The sequence below is a fragment of the Corvus kubaryi genome, unplaced genomic scaffold, assembly GCF_017639235.1.
Source record: "Corvus kubaryi isolate FWS band 111438036 unplaced genomic scaffold, C.kubaryi_AGA036_p1.0 71, whole genome shotgun sequence".
In the NCBI taxonomy this organism is placed as follows: Eukaryota; Metazoa; Chordata; class Aves; order Passeriformes; family Corvidae; genus Corvus; species Corvus kubaryi.
The window spans coordinates 11,860,534-11,882,886 of NW_024582059.1; the positions used below are offsets into that span (position 1 = coordinate 11,860,534).

The 22,353-nt window shown below is 41.1% G+C and overlaps 1 protein-coding gene and 1 long non-coding RNA gene across 9 annotated transcripts in view; one reads left to right on the forward strand and one right to left on the reverse strand.

Annotated features, from left to right (window-relative positions):
- LOC121674814 lies at positions 1 to 18,536 on the reverse strand. 5 transcript variants are annotated; one of them, XR_006019853.1, is made up of 7 exons: positions 17,995 to 18,536; positions 16,451 to 16,556; positions 13,581 to 13,697; positions 12,689 to 12,795; positions 5,297 to 5,471; positions 527 to 644; positions 1 to 427 (listed from the first exon to the last, which is right to left on the reverse strand). It is a non-coding gene; the product is annotated as an uncharacterized LOC121674814 (long non-coding RNA). The 5 variants fall into 5 exon arrangements; XR_006019851.1 differs by lacking the exon at positions 16,451 to 16,556 and having other exon boundaries at positions 17,995 to 18,533; XR_006019850.1 differs by lacking the exons at positions 16,451 to 16,556; positions 17,995 to 18,536 and adding an exon at positions 14,544 to 14,866.
- HPGDS (hematopoietic prostaglandin D synthase) overlaps positions 7,176 to 22,353 on the forward strand; it is a 30,567-nt gene continuing 15,389 nt past the window's right edge. Inside the window, exons 1-2 of one of the 4 annotated variants that reach the window (XM_042049484.1) lie at positions 7,176 to 7,313; positions 19,706 to 19,846. In XM_042049484.1, the coding sequence (XP_041905418.1) occupies positions 19,714 to 19,846 (133 nt within the window). In that variant the 5' untranslated portion in view covers positions 7,176 to 7,313; positions 19,706 to 19,713. Of the gene's footprint in view, positions 7,318 to 19,702; positions 19,847 to 22,353 lie in introns of all 4 variants that reach the window. The other 3 variants (XM_042049483.1, XM_042049481.1, XM_042049482.1) reach the window with 3 other exon arrangements.

Here is a 22,353-nt window from a genome sequence, read left to right on the forward strand (position 1 = left end):
ATTCTGCTAGCAGAGCACTAGCACCCAAACCCAGAAACTTTTCTGTTGAAGTGCAACTGTACTTCTCTCATCCCCTGAGTCATTCAGTGCTACATACAGCAAACATGAAGAGGGAACTGCTCTGTAAATATCACTGCAGTTTGTCCCTAAGATTTTCCATATTATAAAAGCAATGACAACAAAAAAGTTGTATAAATTTAATGACAAAATAAGTGTAGATCCTTTACAGTGTCACAGTCAGCATTGGCTGGATGGATGAAGTCAGTTATATGGCAGCATCTGTCAAAAGCTGGAGGCTTTTTGCTCTTGAATGTCTGCAGTTTATGCAGAAAAGGACAGGAGCAAATAATTGAAGGAGTAGTGGTTGTTTGAACATATTAGTATTTCTCAGAGACTCATATGCTGTCTGTATCTCCTGAAAAGAACACTGGAAAGAGAAGAGAGGGAAGAAATAAACATTTTCACAATATCATGATTGACAGAGTACCAAGAACTCAAAACCAGAAACCTCCTAGGAACAACTCACCAGACAGGAATCTTGATCATTTTAGGCTTCTCTTGATGAGGCAACAAAAGTACTGATACTGACCTTGAAAGGCCCATCTCTGGCAAGCTGGAGGCATTTCACATTATTTTCTCTTATACTGAGAAGTAAAGAAGGCAAATCCAGAAATCCTGACAGAGCAAGCTCTGGTCTTCATATGAATTAAATCTCAAATCACTGAAGTTGATTAATAATTTTCACTGATAGAAAACAGTAATTGACTTGGTTGTATATTAGTTCATTTTACCCTGAAGTGACTTCCTCCAGCTATAACACTTTGCTCAGTGCTATCTCTGCCACTCTGGAAACTGTGTCATTATGAGCAAATATCTCTGGTTGTGTGCTGCTATTGGACACATCTTGTCTACCCAAATGTAACAGGTACTTAATAATACCTCCAAATATCTCCCCCAAGCTAAAATAACCATGTTACCAGAGAAGACTGTATTTTTTCCATTTTGTCTCTACAGAAGCAACGTGAAGAGACAGTGCACTTTTACTCTCTCTTTCATAGTGACCACCATGTCTTGTTGTCAGAGTTGGAACATGGAGCACAACTGCTGTTGGGAACTGCGTTTTGATCCAGATCACCCTTTCACAACATGCTGCCATGGCTATTTTAGGCTCCCTGGCATCTGAGAGAAAGGAAAAGGGCAAACACCCACAGTTCTCCAGATCTGCAAGAGGAGATTCTGAAGCCAAAGGCAATCCCTGTTGCTCTCCCTGAAGAATTTCTCCCAACTGATTCTCATTCTAATCGTTGCTGGTTGTTGTTAATTTTTAATTAATTTTGCAGTTTACATCTGTCTAATGCCAAACAAATGCTAGCTCCCTTCCCTTCTGCTGCACTTTAAGCCACTAAACAAAAGACTTCGCTTTAATGTATTTAACCTCTGGGCCTGCAACCACTGTAGAGAAGTACAAGACAGATAAAGTAAAATATTTATAAATAGCTTTAGAAATGGCCTCCAGGTCTCTGCCCCTAGCTTTATGCTTCTTTGCTTTCTATGGGCAAATTAGGACTGCAGCTGCCTACCACACACAGTTACCCGGGGATTTGCACCCTGAGCTTCAAGCCACTGGAAGCAAGCATCCTTAAAGACATTGCCTGCAGGTCTGAACACAGCATCCGTGCAGAAAAGGACGTCAAGGAAAGGCTGAGGCCAAGGATTGCACCACGGGGCAGGGCAGCACGTGTCAGCTCAAGTCCCTGCGAGCCCCAGCCAGACAGAAGTGTCACCTCCTGCTGCGTGTGGCTCATGCACAGCACAGTCACATCATCTGGCAACACAGGGGTGGAGCTGCACTGGTGCAAGAGCTTCAGTCTGCAGCCTCGGAAACCACCAGAGAGATGAAAGAAGCAAAGAACAGAGGAGACTAAACCACTCTTATCTACCTTACTTTTTCCATAGCCAGTATAAAGTCAGACAAAGAACACCTGAGTAACTTCCACTTAAGCACCTCACACTATTGCTAATTCAGGGAGGAGGAAGAACAGCTAGCAATCCAAATGTGAGATTATTTTTACTTTGAGAAGAAGAACATGCAGAGTCCCTTTCTCCTTAAGCACAAGAGCACAAATAAATCATTTTCTAGCTCATAAATTCAAGGCAATTTTCTATTCTGTTAATCTTGTAATGACTTCCACATTCCAGCTTCCCCGGTTTTTGAGTTTAAAGTTGTTTCTAGTACACAAAGCTTTACCCTTTCTTCCTCTTGTCTCTGCAATAAGTTCCAAGAACTACCTCAGTCCATAGGTGTTAATTCTTCCTGAAAATTAATCCTTAATCAAAGGAATCCAGTGTTTTAGCTAGACAAGTTAATTTTTCACCTGGTATTTTCAATAGATTTTTTAAATATATACTATACTTCCTCTAACCTCCTTCACCATTACCAATATGCTGGGGACACAGTGAGCTTCAGAGGTGGGCTATCTGTGGAACTAAGTTCTGTCATGTGGACACAAATGCAAGCATTCCCTTTGTGAATTTATCTTGGATTTACCAGTACTGGTTTCCATTCTGATTAGAGCAGTTGGTGCTGGAAAATCACTGCTGTAGCCATGGGACAACAACACTAAGGCTTAGACACTGATCATTTTGTCCCACTCGCTTTGACAGATCAGCCCCACATACTTCTGGGAGCAGAAGACTTCTCCTTCAGCAATAATTCAGAAAAGAAAAAAACCCACCAACAACAAATCAACCAACAAAACCCCCCAAAGCCACCCCCCCAGCGCAAAAGACCTAAAAGAAAAAAAAAAATCACAAACCAAAGCAACCAACCAACAAAACCCAAACCCAACCACACCAAGTGTTTAAACCATGTTCTTCTTAATCCACTTTAGTTTCCTTGAAAGCAACTGTGATAGCGAATGATCCATTTCGTGGAATTACAAAGGATGGCATGAAGAGATTGGGGTTTTTTTAAGAAGTCTCAAATTTCAAAATGTTGAAGTGAATGATTTCTCCCCTTTCATCCCTCCAAATGCATATCTGTAAACAGGTCCTCTGCCTGCTCAGGGCTCTCTTGGGGGCTTCCTAGTGGGACTACCCAGTACTTGTACATGAGATGAAGAGGCTTCATGTTTTTAAGAAGGTTTCCCTTTAAAAGCTTTTATTTGCTTGTTAAGTAACACATTTGTCTAATGTTATCCCTGCTGAAACTGATGTGGATGGAATCAGGCAGACAACACATGTTACATTACATTATGAGTCTTAACATTTCACTAATGGCATTGACCGACTTCTGTGAATTGCAGATTATTCTCCTGCTCATAAAGCACATCTGATTCCTTTACGTAGTTGTTCATGCAACGTGACACAACTGCAAGGGCCCACTAGGGGATGAGACCTCGTGATTTACCTATCCAAATGTAAGCAGACAGCATCTCCAGCTTTCATCAATACTTTAGCCACATGCACAAAACGAGGAACAAAGCTCTTTTATCTTCTGCAATTTGTACACAGTTATTTATTTCTTAACTCTTCCTTCCCTTTTAAACAGTGATAACAAAACATTAATTGAAGTTTGAAAAGCAGCTGATCAACTCTGACTTGGTCATGTGGTTTTTCATTTCCACTACAAATTTCTGTGGGATATAATGGGAAACAAAGCATCAGTACAGAGATCTCAAATGGGTAGAGGTCAGCCATCAGCTGATATATGAAGGACCTCCATTCAGTGTCTCTATGCTGAACTGCATCTTCCGAATAGATGAGTCCTCTGGCTATTCATCAAGAATTTTTACTTAATTGTCAGGTATGCATGTAACTCCCCATGAGCTGGGAAGAGTGTCATTGCTCCTCTGCTAAGGCAGAAAAGTTATTGGGATAAACGCATTCTATAGGGTAACTGGCTTTTTAAACCTTGGCCAGTTTCTCATAAATAGAAGTGCTAAGATAAAGCAAATAGTCTGCCAGCTAGCTCAGGACTGAGCATTACTTAAATGAAATGCTGAGGCAAATGCACTGGAAAAGGCAATTCCAAATGCTCCAACTAACTGAGCCATTATGATCCTGCCCAAATTCCCAATGGCAAAACCAGCACCTGAGATAAGAGCCCACAAGTGCTTATGCCAGCTTCACGGGACTTTGGTTCAGGGTCTTTTACATAAAACCACCTGTAGCTGGGAACCTTCCTACTTACGAATAAAGCCAAGAGACCACTTCCCAACATGAAGAACAGTGTCTAACAGACAGCTCTTTATGGCTCTCCATGTAGTAATTTGAAGATGAATCTTCCAGCTGATCCTTTTCACTGTACACACAAAAGCTCCCTGCTGCCAGGAGCAGAGGAAAAAAAAGTTATCAGCTAAACTTAAACCCCTAAAATTGCAGGCTTGTCTGTAGTTGATTGCTTCTCTAAGCTGCTCTGTTTCAAAAGCAAATCTCATTATTGCTCGTGTAATGATCTCATTGATCATTAAGCATGGCCTTTTGCTAGAGCTACAGTGACACTGGAAGGATATTTGCTTAACAATGGATACTCTCCTTAAAATGAGTGTGTGACCCTTCTGTAAATTTTTAACAAAATATCATAAAAAATGTAATGGAATATGCATGAGCAGGGCAAACTGCACACGTAGGAACATGCTTGTATTGACACAGATGGTGTTTTCAAATACGCTAACCTTTTTTTCTATTTCAAATTAGAAAAAAAAGTCAACAACATTAATTCACAATAAACTTTAAATGTGTCAACTTTTCAAAAAATAAATACTTGGTATTTTCAATATTCTCCCTGGCATTTCTTCGGTCAAGAGTGTTTATAAACTTAAGCTTCAAAGGTCCAACATTAGGTCTGTCTGAAGGTGTGTTTTTCTGGCTGAATTTATTGCTTGCTAAAAGAGAAGGCAAATTGCTGAGCTCTACTACATATAAACATAAAAGATAAAGCACCTTTGCTGGGTTTGCAGGTCTAACATTTTGCAGGCCTAATATCCCTCATTACGTGGCTTAAAAATTATGAAACTTGTAATTATTCATTTTGCATATCTTATCCTAAGTGTTAGTTTGCTCAAGTCTCTAATAGCAGCATAGCACTGTAATTAAAAATAAAACAAACTAGGCAGGGGTGGGGTGAGGAAATTGTTAAGGAAGTGAACATGATCACTATGTCTAAATTTCCAGTGAAACTTCTGCCTTGAGTGGATTTATTCTCTTGGACACACAAGGAGATGCACTAACTGCAGGTGACTAGGCTTGATAAGATGTGGAGTGCAAGGCTTGTGGAGTGCAAAAGTCAACTCACCATAAAAAATGGTTGGAATTTCCTTCCCAGCACGGAAAATTCTGCACTGTGGCAATGTGCTTACTATGATTTCAGCTCTGGGGAGCTGGCCTCTTACTGTTCCCAAAGCAAGATATCAGGAATCGTGGCTGTTTCTCCTGGCACATGCAGTAAGCAAGCTACCTCACACAGAGACCTGCAACAGAACACGGGTAGCTTCATGAAATGCTACATCTTGTTTCAAACCTTCTGCTTAGCTATCGGCTCTCAGGCACAAGGTGGAGCAGCGAGGTGGGGAAGGTCTGGTCACAAGTCAATAGACAGAGTGATCCCATAACACTTAGGAGTCACGAGGCAGGAGATCTGCCTGGAGTGTACTGATCCCCTAATAGCCTGTGAATGCCCTGAAAGGGACATCTGCCGAACTAAATCTTGGATTTAAATTTAATCCATGTGACTTCCTCTGCATTTATCTAGGGCTTTCAAACCATGAGAGCTACCATGCTGGTCAAGAAAAGAAATGTGTCATTGAGTTAATGTCTTCACTTCCCTGTATAAAATACACAGAAAACATCCTTTCACTGACTTGGTGATTCCACACAATCACCAGATATATGCGCACAGAGTTGCCCACGGGGCTCAGCTGACTACGAGAAATCTGAATGTTGCTCCATGGCCAAACAACAAAGGGGCAAGAGGCCAGCTGCTGAGTCCTGAGACTGCAGCGCCTGACTGCAGCGCCTGCCATTAAGGTGTCCCTGCAACCATTCCTGGAAAGGAGATGAATGTCTCTGCACCCAGCTTTTATACATGTTTCATTTAATACATCATGATCTTGACTGGTTTGCTCTCCCCACCCTGCAGTTTCCAGCAGCTAGACAGAGGTGAAAGACACTTTAGGCAAAGAGCCTCATGTAACAGATCCCAGCCTGACTGCTTCATCGAGCAGTTCAGCCAGTGTTTCATGCTGTCAGCAGCAGTTGCAGGATGAAAGGGAAACAGAAAGGGAGAGCTTAATCTGTAAGAAATCATCAGCAGATGAAACCGAGGTTAGATCAGCTCAGGGCATTACTAACTCCATTATTTTGAAACTGTATGCACAATTCACTTCCCCTTTTAGAAAGCACAGGAATTTATTTGATCATTCACAGTCATTGAGTTGAATCTGGCAGAATTACTTTTCCTTTAGGAGAACCTAGTTCACGATCATATAAAGAGCTGTACTCAGCTTGAGTAATACGTGGTCCTGAGCACAGCCTCTGTAATTCCCACCGTTTGCATACCCACACTCCTGCCAGACCGTAAGGTGCTCAGAGATAGATAGAAGCAGCAACATGACAGATCTAACTGCTAACGTGCATTACTCATGGACACAGTTTGCATGAATCCTTCTTCACTGATGCCAAAAAAACCCACCCATCAAAACCAAGCAAAACCCGAAAAACAGTTTAAATCACACTTGGTACTTATGTAAAAGGCTTAGGATTTGGGGTTTTTTTGATGGTGCTGGTGGAGGGTTTTGGGGTGTTTTTGTTGGTTTTATATCTGACTCTCCATTTGCAGCTATTTGAGGCATTGTTCTATAATTAGATCAAATGCTGTGGGGGTTCCCATTAGTTAGAAATCATCTACGAAAGACATTACTTAGCTTGTTCCACGCTTTTTACATTTAGAAAAAACACCCATCATCGGACTCAGCTCCTCAGTGCCTGTCTTTATTATTATTATATTATTATTATTATATAGATTCAAATGGCACTTTATCACTTCAAATTTGCTTTGACCACAAGCCAAGAAATTCCAGCACTCAGTATGTTCTGCTAGCCCCAAGTCAGCAAACTTGCTTCTTATCATGAATGATGCATTTGCCGGGGGTGTGAGATGGGGGAGGAAGAGGCGTGCAGGCGGTCACGGGGAGGGAGCGGTTTGCATATTAAAACCCGTGCTCGAGCACATCAGCCTTTTCCCTCCGAGGTCGGGGTCGGCGCTCAGAGGGACTCCTGTGCACCGAGGAAGGGACCACGTATCACCGCACGGAGTGAGTGAGTTCTGTTTCAGCTTCGCTGCTGCTGCAGCCCGGCTCCTCTCTTTGCTCTTGCTTCTTCCGATCCTGCTCTGCCCTCCCTAGGCTACCGCTACAGCGGTTGTGTGGGAGGTCACTCTGTCACATTATGCTGCGTGTAGAACAAGTCCTGAGAGTACTTAATTTTGAGAGTTTTGTTCGGTTTCTTCAGCCTGACTCTGAGTGGTGCTACCGGCAGTGAAGAGCTCCATACGGTGGCTGCAAGTGTAACTCAAGTATTCTGTCTATGAACCTTCTTTGCTACTTACGGGCATCCTTAAACTGCCTGCTGCACTTAGGGCATTTGTACAATCCCATGCACCGCTAAAACCAGACTTTACCAAAAGTTATGAACTGCTTTTCCAGAGGCAAACAGGCAGATCACTGGCCTGTTGTAGAAGCAAGCCCCTGTTCCTCATCAGTGCCTTGCGCAGCCAGTACTGAGCTACTTTGATAATCAGGCTGTGTGTCAGGGTACTTGCCAAAGAAAAGAAAACGTCGTCAGCAAAGAGAGTGAGGAAGCTCTGGGCATTCTGCAGGGAGTTTTCAGTAAGTGAAAACCCATGTCAAACCAATATTTCATTTGATGTAAAGGCTGACTAAAATGCCTTCACTTACATAACCAAGTTAAATCTAGGCTAATGTCAGAGAAATTAGATGAATATTAAGCAGCACCAACCAATTATGCTAGGTCATTTTTGTGCACTGTTCTGTTCATTTTTCAAATTCCTGTGTTCTAAACCAATGGATTAATGTAGTCTGGTCCTAATTCCCACCATCATTCTATAGAGAAAAACCCCCCTGCATCTGCTTCCACTGCGTCCATTTTTCTCCTTATCAAAACTCGCAGGGTTATTTGTTGTTGATACTTGTCTTTTACTTCAAAATGATACTCTAAATAGCCATTAAGGACTTTTTTCTTTGATCCTAACTGCTGTCATTTTCCTATATACATAATCCTCCCACACACATTTCCTTTGTTAAAAGCCATCTCTTGTTTGCTGTTCATTTCAGACTATCCAAGCAAAGAAACTGTAGCTATAAAGTCTCTTTACTGGGCTTCTGTACTCCTTAGAACTGTTTGTAAACACTACTACTGTTATACTCAAAAGTTGCAACGTTTGTAAAGAAAAAAAGACACAGAGGTCTTTTTTAAGTTTACTGTTGTTCATTCTTTTGTTTTCTTTAATCCAAATTAGAAACCACCTCTCCCTAAATATGCACACATTGTGTAAATTACCCCCTGATGCAGATGCATACATGTCCAGGCACACAGTCAAACCTTTTTGTATAGAAATAAGACGGAAGCTCTCCAAATTTTAAGCTGAAAATATACACAAAGTAATCCTTAAAGAGTTCTGGGTTTGTGCATGAGCAAGCACGTTAGCCAGCGCAGCACGTTCCTGTGCCACTGACCACCACGCTCTGCTGCTCTAAGAGTTTGCTCCTAACATTTCTCATTGCTCTCTGTCCCACACAACCTTCTCCTGAGCAGCTGGAAAGCAGAAGCAATTGAAGTTGGTGCTCATTTTCAAAACACCTTTGATTGAAATCTCTCCAGAAAGTAATTACACAGCCCAGGAGCCACTGACATGGCTAGTGTTGGGCTAGCAGGGAGCGTGCCCTGTCACAGAAAGTTACGCTTAGTCATACCTGCTGGAGACTTATCATATATCCTGCAAATCTCAAACAGGTGAATTTTTTACCCTTTTAACAGTTAGTCCAAAAAGGGGGAGGAAGAAGAAAGAAGGGGGAAAAAAATCTCCCAAGTCCTACATACACATTTCAAAGTGCCACCACTTTGAAGAACCTTGTTTAATCTCAAGTCAATCTGCTAAAACTCCCATAAGAAAAGCTACAACAATGAACTGAGAAAAACTGAAATGCCTAATTTTGAATCTCTTTAGAAGTAGTTAAAAATACAGTTGGAATGACCTAGTAAAGAATAAAGCATGAAATGGAAGAAAAGAGAAAACAAGGACATTCAGTGATAACAGACAAAGTGTACTGTGTTTTATATTCATAGCAGATGCAAAGAGGGAAGGCAAACAAAGGTTTACGCTGTCTCACAAGCTTAGTTTAGCTGATGTGTCACAAAAACCAGTATGTGACATGTAACTGTATGTCTCAGCCAAAGGAACATGTTTTTGTGCCAGGCACACAGCAGTTGGGACTGCCTCGGAGCCAGACTAGCTGCAGTCTCCATGAACGATTGGCTGCAAACTGTCTCTCAGAAAGTACTTTCTCGTTAAGTGTGGAAACACACAGGTCAGGGCTTTACATTCTGAGCAGTTTGTGACGTAACTCAAGAGTCCCGGATGTTTATCACTTATGGCCAAATCTAGGTCCTGAAAATACTTGAGATCTGTATCCCAGCCCACTGGTGCCTCCCAGGCATGGTGGTCTATGCAAGGCACTGAAGAGCAGAGCAGGAAGACAGGAGGAGTTTGTGACCAGGACACATAGTGGGTGGTACTGGAGAACTCTGCATAGTGAATAAAACCTTTTCCAGTCAAACCTGTACCTGCTATAGGGATCATATACAGTGCTTAAAAGCCTATCTAATTCTTTCATGCCTGTAATTTTGGGGTTTTTTTAGCAAATTACACAGTAGATTCACAACATGCAACAGGTCAAGAGCAAAGTAGTTTAGACAAGCAGGGGGAAGGATTTGGTGCTTGTACTCCCTCTTACACATATACACACGTGGCTGGGATAGAAAAAAAGACCATTTTTCACAACCAAGGAAAGATGTTAGGTGGCTAAGACAGTTGTTACACAAATTATTGTGCTGGACAAGCTTAAGAGGTCAGAAAATGGACATGATTCATCCTGGAAAAAGCAGCTGGCTTTGGAGAGCCAACTAAACAATACAGAACAACATCACTCACAACGGACCTCTGAGCTTTGTAGGAATATTGAGAGGTCATGCTGATTCATCTGAAGACTGCAGAGAGAGATGCAAGGCATGAATTTCACAGGGATGACTAGGGGTTGGCAAGCAGTAAGATTTAGGCTTTCGTTCTACCACAAAATGCTTCTGGGAATTCTTAAAACATTTGATGTGGAAATAAAAGACTTAAGTAGTTTTTCCTGAGAAATTATCCTAACCACTCTTTTGTATCTTTCCCAAGATCTCTTGCAATTTTATTTACTAGTATTTCATGGTCTTGGGTGTGCAATTTATTCATCCAAAGGAGGCTGCACAAAACAATTTCAAAAGTTATCTACATAAAACTGGGACCAAGTAGATGCAAATCCAAAGTGTGAGGATCAGACAGAAGGCAAAGTCACCACAGATGCTCAGGCCCTAAAGGGAAGGTGTGGCAAGCCAGGCAAACTGAGGACGTGCTGCTAAGGTGGGTGAGCAAAGCCCTTGCCATCACCACTGCCTCCTTAATCCTACTCACATGTGAGAGCTCCCTCATTCACTTCAGTTCAAACAAACGGGGTGAACTTCAGATATCTGAGTTAATTATTACCAGTTTGATTGCAGTTGCATGAGGTGCAATCACAAACTCAGCTCAGAGAAACCCAGTGGGCCCTAGCATTCTCCTTCCACAAGTCTTGACAGTGGACACCCATTCACTGCCCACTTACACTGGACTCCCACTTTCAAAAAAACCCTTTCATATTTTTCTTATCCTCCTCTTTCACTGATACATTGTGGTTATTTCTCTAAAAAAATTTAGCAAAAAAAAGTGGTGGGTTTTTTTTCCCTGCGTTCTCCAAGGATTTTTCTAAAATTCTGATTTACCACATCAGCAAAAGAAGCCTGAAGCTTCCACAGAGAGATAATTGCTTTAAGGTCTCCTACAGCTTCTTTTTTTAAGCCCACATATTGGCAGATCAGGCTTTGCTCAGACAGTAGAGTTTTACTCATCAGGTCACTTAAAATACTCATAACCATTAGTACTATTCAATACTCTAACAGTAATGCCTTAAAACCTCTTCTCATTTTAGGATGCTGATTTCCCCCACAGGTCACAAACAAGCAGCACACCAGGTGCATGCACATGCAAAATCCTTCCAAAAAAGATTTTATATCTATATTATGCTTGAAGCGATCCATGTATCTAACCTTGAAAATCATGCTTAGAAGTATCTGGCCACAACCATTATATTTGGAATTTGTTACTTCAAAACTTGACCCTACACCCTACACTAACTGCACATTTACTTCAGATGTCTTCTGTATTAAGCAGAAAAGGGTGCACAGATTTTTTTCTCTTTTCTCTCCAAGGTCCAGATTCCTATCTGACTTAGAAATATAAGAGATCAAATTCAAATGCTTATTTTCTGTAACTGGGCCAGAGTGGGAAAAGAGATCATCAATTTTCAGAAAGAGAGCTTATGTCAGACTGAGAGCTGACAGGAAATAGAATTACTTCAAGTTTTTAATTTTATTTTCTGTCAAAACACATACTGCTGAGAAAATCTTCCATTGGAAGACTTGCAGTCTTCCATCAATCTGCCAATATTCTCTAATCCTTCCCCCCAGAAGATGGACAGAAAATTTCTTACTTTCTTTGCTAAAAAATGAGTTAATAAAAATATCTTTTGGCAGAAAAAACAAACAAGCAAGCCATCAAATCATTATTATTCTTGGTTTTCAAAGGCTGAGAATATCTCTTAAATCTCTAATATTTTTGAATCTGTGCTAAAAGCAGGAGAAGTTTATGCTGAAGAAAATGAGCATTTTTCCTTTTTTTTGCTGGACAACAAGAGAAGACCATCTGATTCTTCAATTCTCTTTTTTTTAAAAAGAATCCCAAGGTCATTTACTTCCCCATTCAGGCAGCACCTCACATACCTCTCAGTTTTTCCCAGGTGAAGCCACAAGTTGGTTGTGTTAGTGTTACATACATCCGAATAAACAGCTTGGATTAAGCCAGGGTCTTTGCCCGGCAGAGTTGCCAACCTTCCTTGCCAATGAGGAGTCAGAAGGTGGCCAACAGTCACCCCAGGGCTGGTTCTTGCTAACGAGTGGATTTCTCAGCATCAAACTTTGCTCTCCAAAAAAAGGACAAATGCATCACTATTTCTCTCTAATTTCAGCTCAAAATTTAGACAGAAAATATTAACACAGGGAGTCTCAGAGAACAATTTTTCACCCAAGAGAAAAAACTGAAGGCATTCCTACAGCAACTAATTTGATCAGTAACCAGGAGGAGAGCAGCACCACACCTGCAGGCAGGGCAAGGCTGCTTCTCAGATGGCTTCAATCTTTTCAGCACTGCTCAAACAGGACAACATAAACAATTATGCCTTTTCCTCAAACTTTCTGACTGTTATGTTGGTTAAATAAAAAGGAAGAAATACTTCACATTAACATTTTTAATCTTTCCTACCTTGTGCAGTTTTGCAGTTTATAAAGTTACAGCTGTGGAAGCTTTTCTTTATTTGCCTTCTGCAGTAGCTGTTTGAGTCTTGTCTCTCTGGTTCCTTCCTCTGAAATCTGAAAATTTAAACAAATAAAGGCAGAAAGACTCACTTGGACAGTTAAAACAGCATTTTAAAATTGAGGAGAGAAAAAGTTGCTTTAATGCTCATCTCTCCAGGCACAGAGATAAGGAATTCACATATATGAGAAGGACAATAAGCAAGATGGGCAATTACTATTCCTAATGTTTCTTAGGTGAAACAAGGCAGACTAAGTCTTCTTCCTGGTTAAAGATTTTTCTTTGTACTCTATAAGTAACACAACTATCCCCAATCCCTAAGGAATAGAAACAAAAATCCACGATTCATACTTCAAAAAGTCAGGTCACTCCTGAGATGACAGCCTAAGAAAGATTTCTCCTTTAATATGCAAAGACTCTTTTGTCTGTATTTACAGAGACCCCAGCCAGCTCCTCTCCTTTCCTTTTCTAAGTTGAGTATCCTAGCTGACATTAGCACTACTTGGCCCTGTCACTGGGAGTAAGGGAGACAAGAGAGAGTCTTCCCTCTGAAATCCCAGCATTACCATTAATGGAAAACATTCACCTGACACTATTTTAAGACTTCAAACTGCGTATGTGACAGAAATACATGAGTAAACATAAGGATTGGGAGAAATTGCAGTGCCCCATTCACCCCTGTAGGACACCCAAATCAGGCTGCTGGGTGTGCATCTGCTTCAAAACTTGCTTGATTTTCAAGTCAACTTTGCAGAAAATTTTCATAAAGAAACAGCAAATACTTTGAAAACAGCACTAGAGAAAAAACAAAAGAAAGAAAAATGCCCACAAAGCTTCTCACCTTTGGATAGAATAGTGCTTAGAGAAGGCACAAACTTCATGAAGCAAGATTCTTCTTGGCAGAAAGATAGCTGTAGGCTTACGTGATTGGAAGCTGATTTGTTTTTATGCCTTCATCCTGTAAAATAAGGAAAATGGAATATATAATCAGCTTCAGCAACTCAAACACTCTGAATTAATATAGAAGCTTAATCTTACAATAAAATGAAGAGGTGTTCATTGACTGAATCATCACTCCTGAATCATCGCCATGCTCTGGTTGCAATTCAAGAGAGGACAATGACACCTGGCAGACAAAGACCTCCAGCTCCCCCTTTTTGGCAGGCTCGCAGCCAGGGCAGCATTGTGTCAGGCACTAACCATGGTGCTTTCCGTAAGTGACTCCTAAATTAATGAAGAACCCTCATGTTAAATAAATATAAATACAGTCCAATGCATCATCTTTTCCAAGCACACAGTTCAAGTCCAAATTTTCAGAAACACCCGGATGAACCTTACCTCAACCCTACTGGTCTTGCTTCGTGAAGGGAACAGCTGGGCTTTTTTATGTTCTCTAACAATGATGAAGCAGTAAGGCAAGAAAATCCTTAATTTCTTGCAGCACAAAGTACAGTTACAGGGGACTTCGCAGCACAAGCCCTTTGTCAGACCTCGGATGCATGTGAACACATAGCTCAACTTAGCTGGCTTTTTCCCCCTCTTCACCCCCAGCTTAGGGAAAGTTCTCTTCTGCTTGTCACCTCAAATACTAATAACCTTACACAGGAAAATGTAACTATGTGCGGCCTTTTAAAATTGTTTTTCTCTGGATTCGCGTACTAAGTATCGGCCATTGTCGCGTTCCACTGCAAAGGAATCGTGTGGGGTTTCTTTTAAACAAATTTCTCAGAGTAAATAAAGCAGAAATGCAGGAAATACTACATCTAAGAACTGTTTATTGATAACAAAAGCCAAGTGTTCTTACCAAAGGTGGATAAAAAAAGAACAGAGAGGCAGGGCAAGCAGAGCAGCAGGGCGAAGGCGAGAAGGGGCAGAAGGAGCTGAACCTCCAGCCAAGCCTCCTGCCCCCTGGAAGGAAGTCGAGACGGCAGGCCCCGGGTATGGCGCAGATAACTGCGTTTGTGTGCTAAGGCCCCTCCCATAGTCCCATCAACCATCGGCTAGACTGGGGGAATTTTTCCGTGGGAGCAGCAGGAATTTCACCGCCCGCAGCCCAGTGGTGGAAGTTTTCTCTGCCCTGACTGACTGCCAGGAGAATTACCCCCAGAGCCAAAGCTTCCCACTATTTTCTACAGGCCTTGTCCGCTTAGAGACCCTAAAATGGCGGCGGTCTCTGCCCCCCTCACGTGTCCCAGCTGCCTCCTGCATGCAGCACACATTAAAGCTCTGTGGTGATTTTCCTCCCCGTGTCAGAAAATGGATTTATAGCAGAAAACCTGGACAATGTTAAGGCATAAATAAAAGTTAAATTGGTTCCTCACACGCATCCAGGTTTTGGTGCCTGTTACGAGCCTGAAGAATATTTTCTTGTATTACCTTGAGGGGTGGATTTTCTAAAAGAGAGATGAAGTACTGTTCCTCTAGAGAGCCCAGCAGAGTTTTGGTGCTTAATTTTGCTTAGGCTGGGCCTGCAGAACCGAACACTGTCTAGCAGAGGCTGCCTGCTCTGGGTACACACACGAAACTCATCCTGAGTAGTGTCCAGTCTGCCCGTGCTTTTTCTCTTCTGTACTTCTGCTGTCTGAAACTCAATATTTCAGTTCGCAGAGAATGCTGGTTCCTTCCTGGGCTCTACTTTTTAACTCTAATCCTGCTTGAAGTTTTCAAATTGATTGCTCAGTCCTGCTTCAACTGGAATAAAAGCATCCCAAGTTCATCAGGAAATACAGTATCTCCATAAAGCCACAAACAGTTTTAAATGATTTGAAATCTGTCCTAAAATTTTTAGACACTTGTAACTCCACACTGATTTTTTGACTCATGAGTATAATGGTGGATGCCAACTTTACACATATTTGACATTCTCTCAGATTTCCTGTTTGATTTTGTCACTGAGCGGTTCCAAGTTGAATTTAATCATGAGATCCATTAATCTGCTGTTTAAAGGTATGTTAAAGCCAGTTAAGCTGGCTTTCAGAAAGTCACAAAGGAAAGCTAGAAAATCAGCTAAGCAGGTCAACAATTTAAAGCTTTAAAGTTAAATTAATAGTAAATATAAAGCTGTTGAGTTCATGGCTTTGAAATCTGTATGCAATGAAACTGGGACTGAAGTGTCAGGAAAATCCAAAAACGCCAGAGGTTTATGTCCAAAAAGGAGACAGAGGAGTCCTGCGACTTTATTCAAATATAGGGAGGGAGTCCACTGGGGCACACGCCCACGGGGTTTTCTCTCTCGAGGTTTCTCGAGTTTATCCCAAACTCCTGGCCTCACGTTGCCCTCTTCCATTCCCCACTGGTTGAGGTACTAGGTAGGTACCTAGGTCCCGAACCACCTACCACATATTCCCCCCTTGAACCTACCATTTTACCCCAAAGTTCAGAAGTTCAGGCTTTTGCAGACCCTTGTCTGTTTCGGGAGCCAAGCTGTCTGGGCTCTGTAACAAACCTGCTGCCCAAAGTTAGTAGAGACATTAAATCCCATTTCAAAGATGTTAACACCCATACCTTCACCCATCAAATTGTTTGTAAAGACATTAGCTTTCCTCTCAGAAGTGCTGTCAGTGTAGGACAGGGCAGGTGTACAGGGCTGTCCCAGCCATGTATTCATCAGTAAGAAATTGGAAAAACAGAGCTTAGATGGCAGGTTTATTAGTGGAAGGTAAATCAGGCCCCTCCTGTCTTTATACACACCTGGCTTTGCAATGAACTCACCTGAACATATTTAATAGCACTAAGAAGGTGGCTAAATGCCTGCAAGTCTGGATACTGAGGTCCACCCACCACCACCACCTTTCAGTATTTTTAAGCCATGACTAGCCTAGAAAAAAAGAAATAATTTTAAATAGTTTTAAAGATTTTCCTGTTCTCCACCTCCAAAAAAATCCCCAACATCTTCATCCCAAAAACCAGCTCAAAGACACCAGATAGATCTTTTTCCCCTAGAAATGACATTTTTCATTAATTCAGTAATTCTGCATGGTTTTAATAGTTTTGATTTTCCTTCCTGAACCCCTTCCTTATAAAAAACACTGGAAAAATGAGGTAAAGGAAGACAAGGAAAAAAAACCCCTAACATCTTACTTTGTATGTTTGGCAAAAAGCTATTCTGAACACAACCATTTCTTTCATTTAGAAACTTATCTGTAATTGTTTAGGAAGCACTACTCCTGACATTTCACAGTAAATATAAATAAAAAATAAAACCGACAAACATTTACAAAAACATGCTTACAGTAAAGCTATAAAGGCTTTCAAAATGTCAAGTATTTTTGGTAAACTCCTTGTGGAGTTGGTTTTGGTTTCATTTTTTTTTTATTCATGGATGGAAAAAAAAATCATAAGCTTAAAAGTGCATCACCACTACAAATACTTGGTTACTCCTTACAGCGTGTTCATTAGAAATTTGTTTAGCTTTGCTTTAGACAACTCAAACAATAGTTTCCGTTGCTCCCTTGACAGACCAAAACATTCCACTGTCTACCACAACAGGCAGACAGACTTGCTGATCATCAGCCAAAATTCCCAATTCTTTACATCACTTCACTACTCGACTAGACATGTCTTTGTGTACAGAGTGCTCCCACAGCAAGGATTAGGCTCTTCCAACACACTCACCTACCAGAATGTTTAGGCTTCAGCCAACTCCAGCCCTCTCTCTATATAGCTGTCTACTTCCTCACAACTGCACCTTAAAAATCTACTGTTCTTATGCTTTTAAGTGCCTTCCAGCTGCCAGCAACTATTTGCCAACACAGGGCTAAGCAGGCTAGAGGCAGGCAGGAAACAGGAGCCATGTGTGAGTGGTGCAGCAATTTCAGGGCTCTGGGACTGCTATAGATGTTTATGGAAAAAAATCTATGGACGCTCCTAAAGAAGGGAAACAGACACTAAGTCAGTAAATCAGACTACATCAGTAGCATTTGCTTGTCTCTAAAAAACTGAAAAGTAAGACTGAAGGTTTGGGGTTTTCTTCCCTTTGGCTCCTGAATCACTGTCATGAATCTCAGATAACACATGCTCTTTGAAAAATTCTATTCCTTGCTCTCAAATGACCACACCAAATCAGAAACAGGGACAAAAGGGAAGAAAATCCTGCTACAATCTCATTCTCTCTTCTTACATTAACTTTGTCGACATACAATCCAAATTCATAGCACATAATACTATGTTGTTTTATTATATACTCAAAAGAGCATACCAAGTAATAAATCTGGGTACAAAATTGGAAAATGGAGCAGCCAAGCCCTGCCACTTACCTAAAACATGCTTGAAAAACCTGGGATTTTCAACATTTCTCTCTTTTATATTGTGCAAAGGAGCACACTTGGCTTAATAATTGTAGTGGTGTGTCTGTTTTGGAGCACTTGTAGATACCTCCATTGGTAACTTTCCAGCTCTGTTCCTGCTTCTCTGCTAGGCCATCTGACATGAAAAGTCTGCATTCGCTAATAATGCGAATCTCCATTCATTAATAATTCACTTCTGAGTCTGCTGCGTGCTGTAGGGGAACAGATAACTTTCACAATGAATTAAGCAGCCTCTAGTGGGCTCATTTGCTCTGCTTTTTTTTTTGTTTTGTTTTTGTTTGGGTTTTCTTTTTGCTTTTGCTACTTGGAGGACAGAAGGTACGTGCTTTGACTTTAGAGAAGCAAGCGTCAAAAGCAGTTTGCTCTTTTCAGTGTGAGTTAAGTGTAAGCTTTTCTGTTTCTGAACGAAGAACTTCTCCATCTAAAATGGAAGCTGATGATGTATCTCCTTAGGCACATGTTTTCAAGGCAAGATGGCTAAACAGGGGGTTGTTTCTATTGTAAGATTATGTGGTAGCACTTACTCATTAAAAAAAGAAAAATGAGAGTTCCCTTTTTGTCTTCGTGCAGATGATCGGTGTTCCAGGCTTTCTTACTAAACATCTTACTTTTCTTGCTTTCTTACATAAACATCTATAGCTCTGATGGATATAAAAGACTGGTAGATGCAGTGCCTACCTTAAGGCAAAAATGAGAAAAGGTTTTCCTTTGGGTGAGGAGGCAGATGGTTGTTTTACTATCCTTCAGCCAGCACATTCAAATCTCAGCTGAGCTCTCTTTTTAAAGTGCTATGTGTAAATGCTTACCCTTTGGTTTAAAGCAGCCTTATCTGTTCACCTTTCCTGTACCATCCTTGCTGTACAATCAAACTCGCAAATACTTTCTTTTGTTGCCTGTTATCCTGGGAAACAAATAGAGCCTTCCTGTTATGTGACTCCTAATTGGAACTGAAGGAAAAAAAATAAATCACATGAAAACCTAAAAAAGTAATTTCAAGTTTTCTTTTGGCTTCTGTACAAGAAACTGAAAATTCAATGATGATTTTCTCAAAGCAACACTGTAGCCTGGTTTCCATAGCAAATTTTTCTTCTAAAATAATTTTTGTGCAATAGCTTACACAACTAGGGTAATAATTGATGCAAAAAATCACAAGAGTTTGGTAATTCTCATGATTTGGTCTTGGATGAAGGTCTCCATAAGCAGCAGGGGCTGAGCAGGGCAGGCCTGAACAAAATTGCTGCTCAAGATAACAACTATCTTCTGGTACGGAATATGATTTTAGATTTGAACTCTGGGAAAAAAAAAGGCAGAAACCCCTTTATTAAAAATGGCCTGAACTTGGAGTCAAGGGAAATAAATGAAAGCTGAAAGTTCCTAAGACATCTAAAAAAAAACATCAAGCCAGCTTTCTAGAGACACACAAGGAGGAACTGCAGGTTCAGCTGTCCTTGTCCCCATCTGTGTGTGCTGTGGCTGACAAATGCAGAACAAAAAGGTGTGAGCAATGCAACCATTACAAAGTACAACACACCGCGGCTTGGTGTAATATTTCCTTTCCATTGTACGAGCATGTCTGTCAAAAGCAAGCAAACAGAGTGGTTTTGTAAAAAGGGAGTTGAGTTAACCCTCTCTAAAGCAACTCTGTCCCCCCTCCCAGCAGGGCCCAGCATGCCGCAGTACAAGCTCACCTACTTCAACCTGCGAGGACGAGCAGAGATCAGCCGCTACCTCTTTGCCTATTCGGGCAAGGAGTATGAAGACCACAGGATAGAAGCTGCAGACTGGCCCAAAATCAAGCCAAGTGAGTAGCACGGGTTCTCATAGCCAAAGTTCCACTAGAAATGCTGTCAAAAAGAAAAGCAATTGAAGAGGTACCTGTATGTTTCGTGTGCAGAAATACACCTAATTTCTGGCTTTAATTAAGGCTATGTGAGTTTTAAGGTGAGACACCCAAAATGTCACTGCTGATGCTCTCACAGGAGACCGGATCCAAACCTTCAGACAATCTGAAATGATTTACCTGCTGTCAGCCAGCTGGCCTTTTACTCCTGATCAATTCAGTACAGCTTTTGTGTACCTAAAGAAAACCAAAGGAGTGCTGATCTCAGTTTCTCTGGATAATTTGATCTCAAAGACCACACCTCAGCCTTCACCCTGGATTTAGAAAGCCAAATAGAAAAGAAGTGTCAGGAAGGACACTCCTTGCAACCTGAAAGGTCTTCAGAGAGGAAAAGTGATGAGAAAACAAAAAGTCAGTTGATATAGCAAAGAAAAAACAAAAGTATCAAAAGAGGTACTAGAAAATAATTATTCCTTAGACCAAACCCTTCCAGACCTTCCAGAAGTACCCTGCAGGCTATTGTACCCCATTCATTTCATGTCTTTTAGTTTAAATAACCTCTTTCCGGCTTTTAAAGGTATTTGTTATTTCTGTTCATTAAATTAGCCTTAGTTCAAATGAAACAGATCTTGAGTTTGAAGACTCAGGGTGTGAAATCAGAGAAATCTATGTCTTCATTTCATGGATTAGGCCTGTATTTGGCTACATGGGCTATGACTTTCACATCCAGAATGAAGAGTAATGCCTTTAGTTTAGGGAAAAGACGCAACAAATGCACAGCGTGATTTCTGTTAATGAAGCAATGTTTCTTGATAAGCTTTCACACCATTTAGTAAGCCCAGCCAGCAAGCTACCAAATTTTTCCAGGGTGCTAACTTTGTAGGTTTGGTCTTTTCTGTTTGCAGTGACTTGAATGATAAACACCCAAAACAGAGCTGTAATCCAAGTGGCCATTGAAGCCTTCAGTGGTGCTCAAGCCTAGAAAACACTGGCAAAAATCCACAGAGAGGAATAAGAAGCAGTGGAACTGGGATGTTTTCAGCTAGGAATGACTGCCTTTGGAAACCTTTTCCTTAGGAGAGCTTAAGCCAGTTGACCACGTGGTACAGCTTATTTCTCTTTCACTGCAATTCTCGGGGAAGCAGGGTAGAAACTAAAGGTGAGATTAAGAATTCAGATGACCTGAGGAAAGCTCTGCATAGGCTTTTCATACTTAATTACACACATATTCACACATATGCACACTCACTTTTGTCCTGAAACAAAGTTGAGCATATAAGCAAACTATATGTTTATGTAGAGTTTTGTATACTGATTTCTTAAGTAAGACAAATTAAAAAGACAAAGCATAATTAGTCACTTAAAGGGTGCAGAGGCATTCGCATTCTAGGACAAGATGTTCTAACAGCAGAGCTATCAGACAAGGTAAAAGCATTGCATCACTCTTTGAATATTGTTGATGATCCCCGTCTCTGAACAGCACAAGAAACAATGCAGGAAAATTCTTCCTATGCTTTTCTTCAGTGCTCACTCCACAAACCTCCCAGTGGAGCTTTATGTATACAGGACTTGCTCACTACAGTGAATGTCCAGCTGCAGCACCATTACCACAAAAACAATGGGAGCAGAGACACCCTAGAAATCTTAAGCTACACAATTTATAACTGTATTGGCTGCATTAATGGATGTTTTTGTTTCCCTTTCTGTGCTCTGAAGAGTTTGCTAGCAGGCTTACCAAGGGTTAATTAACATTTTTCATTTTCTCTGCATAATGGCTTTTCATAGCAGCCTCTATAACTGATCCCTAGATGAAATTCCACAGCAGATAAGAAGTTTAGTAAAATGTGGGGGCTGCCACTCTAAGATTTGTGAAGTCATCTGTGCAAAATTTATTCTGGCCTAAGAGTTCTTTGAATTTCAGGCATCTGTAGACACCCAGTCAGTCAGTGGATGGGAACTGGAGTGTACCCTGCTAATGGACCAGGAAAACATACACCTACACAGAAACAGTTTGGTGTATATCTGAAAGTGCTGTCACATCTTATGGCAGCAGGCTAAACTTTTGCTTTTCAAATCTCCCTGAAGCCTAGCTCTAGCACCAAAGTAATGGTGCCATCTGCCACCACGGACATCTGCATTACAGACAACAAGCAGTTAAAAGGTTTGCCAATTAAAACAAGAGTAAAGGTTTCTTTCGTGCATAAGAGCGTAATGCTGCTTAAGTAAATTGTCTGGAGATCACCTAGCTGATGACTACCTCCTCCTCCTTTGTGAGGTGTTTCTCATGGTTACTCACAGTATTTCCAGACAAAATGTTCTCCCACAGGCAAATCATTCAGCAAAACACTGAATCAAAGGTAGCAACAGGGCTTTGGAATAAGCAGCCTGAACTGTTCAACAAGACCAATAGCCAGTGCCCCAATCTGCCCTAGGGCACTTAAACCCTGACTTTGCAGGCTGTGACTCAA